Source organism: Rhincodon typus, chromosome 4, assembly GCF_021869965.1.
Source record: "Rhincodon typus isolate 14 chromosome 4, sRhiTyp1.1, whole genome shotgun sequence".
NCBI classification, from domain to species: domain Eukaryota; kingdom Metazoa; phylum Chordata; class Chondrichthyes; order Orectolobiformes; family Rhincodontidae; genus Rhincodon; species Rhincodon typus.
In genome coordinates, this window is record NC_063335.1 from 105,003,175 (window position 1) to 105,007,744 (window position 4,570).

The 4,570-nt window shown below is 45.9% G+C and overlaps 1 protein-coding gene across 1 annotated transcript; it reads left to right on the forward strand.

The window, feature by feature from the left end:
* Positions 1-640: 640 nt before the first annotated feature.
* rplp1 (ribosomal protein, large, P1) lies at positions 641-4,065 on the forward strand. Its single transcript, XM_020518080.2, has 4 exons — positions 641-876; positions 2,419-2,493; positions 3,576-3,675; positions 3,930-4,065. Exons 1-4 carry the CDS (start codon positions 805-807, stop codon positions 4,007-4,009), a joined length of 327 nt encoding a protein of 108 aa, XP_020373669.1. The 5' UTR covers positions 641-804; the 3' UTR covers positions 4,010-4,065.
* The last annotated feature ends 505 nt before the right edge of the window (positions 4,066-4,570 follow it).

Here is a 4,570-nt window from a genome sequence, read left to right on the forward strand (position 1 = left end):
ACATTTGTTTGTAATTGGTATACATGAATTTCTGTCTTCTCAACGATTGAGCTTCCACAGTCCTCTGGAGAATTCCAAAGATTCACCAACCTCTGCGTAAAGAAATCCCTCGTCTCAGTCTTAAATGGCCTACCTATATTCTGATGCTACATGGCTCCCTGGGCCTCTATTATGTTGAGATGGCCTGAGAAAAATTGTTCCTTCAGAAGGCCGGCCAACGCACAACAAGCAAATGATTCGTTCTATGCTGTAATGGAACTATGATGGCAGTTCAATTGAAAATCTTTGCTGCTGCTGAGAGTTCCAAAGTTATAAGAATGATTAAATCCAACTAATTAAGCATATATATATATACTAGACCACTATATCCTACAATATTGTATTCCTACCCCTCATGGGAGGTGAAAACAAGGGGCAGTAAGTTTCAGATTGGACAATTCTTTATTTGCTGCCGTTTATAAGAGAGCGGACAGTATCCCACTTGGTTTACCCAGGGATGGGCCCAGCTTCTCCTGTCAGGTCTACACGCCCCCACCTCCAGCACCACACTCCTCACTCTCTTTTCCAGCCGGAACTACAGCGCCGCCGACCCGGAAGATGGCGCGCGGCAAGCAGGAAGTGACGCAGGGGGGCCGCCCTGCCTATATAAAGGTCCGCCCCGCGGCCTGCGCTTCCTCTTCCCGCGCCGCCCCGCTCCTGAAGTGCTCGGTTCTTCGGATCGAAGCTAAGGCCGAGTTCGTCCCGGCGACTAGCACTGTTGGACCGCGTACCCCGCCTCCTCACACACCCCGCTCTCAGACAGCCATGGCCTCCACCTCGGAACTCGCCTGTATCTACAGCGCACTCATCCTGCACGACGACGAGGTCACCGTCACCGTGAGTCTCTCTGTGTGTCCCGGCGCCGTGTCTCAGGGCCCGGGCTCGGAGGCCGGGGCCCTGTCTCTAGAGGGGTTGGGGAAGGGGGGGGGATCGGTCTGGGTTCCCCTTGGCCTGAGGGAGAAGCGGCTTTTTCCCCCCCCTCCCCCAGTCCCGGGGCCACGTGGGGAAGGCTGGGGCGGGAGGGGGTGGAACGGGGGACTCACACGGGGGGGGGGGGGGGGGGGGGTGGGGGGGGGGACCCCCACGGGGGGGGGGGGGGGGGGGAAGCCCGGAGTTTCTGGAGGTTTTACTTTGTGCGCGGTTTGTCTGTGTGAATCCGGGCTGAGGGGCTCCCATTTCAGCCCCCGCTCCCTGCTGGACACGGGAGTCCGGGAGGCACGTTCTCCAGGCTCAGCTCCCACCTACTCATTTCCCAGCAGCAGCTCCCCGAAACCTGTTTAACGCCAGGCTTTTGGTTGGTTTGAATCTCTAGTTTGCTCGGTCTAAGGATCACAGGAACCCAATAGTTTCTACCACATGCTGCTTCCCCACCACCACCACCCGCCAGAAACCTGGCAAATTACCACGATGCTGATCTCGGAACATGTGCAAGTCTGTCTCGGATGTTTTCTTGAGATAGTAGGAAGTGCTGATGCTGGAGAATCTGACATAACAAGGTGCAGAGATGGATGAACACAATAGACCAAGCAGACCGTTTCTGAAGAAGGGTCTAGACCCGAAACCTCAGCTTTCCTGCTCCTCTGATGCTACTTGGCCTGCTGTGTTCATCTAGCTCTACACCTTGTTATCCCGGATGTTTTCTTTGTTTCATATTTGTATTCATATTGTTCATAAAGTACTTTTACACTGTCTTATCTCCTCCCCCTGCTCCGCGCGCGCCCTGTGTCTGCACCGGCCGCCTTGTGCATTACTCCACATCTGCCTTTTAGGTTGCTTATTCCCTATTTGAACGCAATTAAACCTGCCCCCACACTCTCGGGCTGCCTGCCTTCCAGATCCTAACCACTCATTACATTGAAGTGTTTATGTTGCATTAAAGTGTTTTCTGAAGAAGGGTCCTGACCCAAAACGTCGACTTTCCTGCTCCTATGATGCTGCCTGACTTGCTGTGTTCCTCGAGCTCCACACTGCACTAACTCTGACTCCAGCATCTGCATTCTTGTTATGTATTCTGCTGTATTATGTTAAGTCAGTTCTGTCTCATCCTTCATGCTTCCACAAGTGGAGATGTTTCTCCGTTTCTACTGCCTAGAAACCAAGAGTTTGTAGTTTTAACTTTCATCTATTAATTGTGCATTAACTTATCAATGTCTTTTTAAAGTTTATTCATATCATGCTCCACTTTGCCACCTTGCTTCAAAGTTATGCCACTTGCTCTTTGATTTGTGAGACTACTATGATAGCACTGCAAATGTAGATTTTATTCTGAATCTTTAAACTGGACAGCATTCTCTCAAATATCTGGACCAAGATTGTACACTTTTTTTTCTCCTGAATGTGTCAAACTGATGCAGTTCTTTCATTTGCTTTCTTGTCTAGGAAGACAAACTCAATGCTCTGATCAAAACAGCTGGAGTAACTGTTGAGCCTTTCTGGCCTAGTCTATTTGCCAAGGTAATGTCCAAACTCATACTTTGTATTAACCGTCATCAACCCTGTTAGTTAGGTAATTTAGTGCAGGACAACCTTCCACAGTGGATGGGGAGCTCTTGTGGGGCAGTGGGTAAGTGTCCCATCTGATCCAGTAGTGTATAATGTGATTTCTATAGTTGATTTGGAAAATAGCTATCCTGTTCCACTATTTTGAGTTTCAAAACTGATGTCATATGCTGGAGGTCTGTTTTTGGTCTTGGTGGTGTCGGGTTTAGTTACATTTGTTTAACTCTATGATCCCACACCTTTTTATCCACATGGACTCTCAGAAGGCTCCCTTAAGGTCTCCTCTGAAGCATTAATTTTTACAGGATAATTCACAACGATTGTGGGTAGGGTACTGACATGGATAAAAAAGTTGATTAGCAGATAGGAAATATGAGTGTGAATGAATGGGTCATTCCTAGAGGCATGTAGTGACTCGGAACCGTAAGGATTAGTGCTTGTACCCCACTTATTCACAAATGTATAATAATGATTTAAATGAGGGATCTAAATGTAATATCTCCAGATGATGCAGCTGGGTGGGAAGTTAGACTATGAAGAGGATGTAGAAATGCTTCAGTGCGATTTGGACAAGAGTGGGAGATGTTGTAGCAAAAACCGGAAGGTAGATCATCTAAATGGTGATACATTGAGGAAAAACGAGGTGCATCAAGATTTGGGTGTCTTTAGATCAGCAGGCATAACAGTATTCCATGTTCGAACTGCTGAGTGTTTTGGGCAATCTGTAAATTGTGGATAGTAACTGGTGAGTGTAGGAATAGCCCAATCTAAGGGCTGCAATGGCAGGTTTCTGGCCAAATCAGGCTGTCATGGATTGTGAAACGGGCAGTCTGGTGGAATTGAGATGAGTTAATTTTGTCAGAGTTAATTTTGTCAGAGTTAATCTGAGTGCTACCGGGGATTAAGGAAGAGTTTAGAATAAGAAGCAAAACAGTAGGTTCAGTCTTTATTCAGTACTGTTGCATATGTTGAAATAAGTGTTCAATATCTGAAGTATTCCTGAAGCAGACTAACTTTTAAAAGTTGTTTTCTTTTAGGCTTTGGCTAATATTGACATCAGCAGTTTGATCTGCAGTGTTGGTGCTGGTGGTAGTGCCCCAGCTGCAGCAGCTGTTTCCACTGCTGCCCCTGTTGCTGGTGAGTGGTCTTTTTTTCTTTTGTAAAAGAACTATTTGTTGTAGTTGTACAACTTTTGGAGGAAACAAATTAACTGGATTGTTCATTGTACAGTGTTTGTGGAATGTGTGGCTGAGATTACTTTCTTAACTTTCAGTTGCCTCAGCTTTAAAGGTATCCAGCTTTTGACAGATGAGAATGGTTGAGACTTGTAGTGTTAGCTTTGCTGTGTGAGTGCATGTTTCTTGTAAATAACACTTTTTTTTGTCCTGTAGTTGAAGAGAAAAAGGAAGAGAAGAAACAGGAAGAGTCAGAAGAGTCTGATGATGACATGGGCTTTGGTCTTTTTGACTAAATGTAACATGCAACATTTGTTACAATTAAAAACAAATAAAAACTGAATACACTTTTGCTTTTGAGTTGTCATGAACACTGAAGGATGTGATTTGCACGTTTATAGAGGAGGAAGAGATGTTGTGTTGGTGATGTTATGGGAGTGGAAGCCTAGAGGCTCTGGTTGAATGCTCTGCTGCTACTAGCTTGATGCTACAGCTGGTGAATTCAAATTCCACTACTAAATCTGGAATTCCAATCAAGGAATGTGACATCAACCAGGCTCCCTAAGAAATTACCTTACTGGACTCCTAACCTACCTGTGGCTCATGGGTCACTTAACCCATTGAATTTTCTCAGCCATCCAAAAAATTCCTGTCTAATCTCCATATTTCTGGATTCCCATAACTGATTAAAAATTTGTCCTTCTGGTAAAGAATTCCACTGATGACTCGGGCCACATCCCTCCTGATCTAAAGCCTTGGACAAAAAAGTTGAACGTGTAAGATGTTCAACATGGAAGAAGACCCTTCAGTTTGATCTGTCCAGCAATCCTAAATTAACTCAGCCCCATTACCCCATT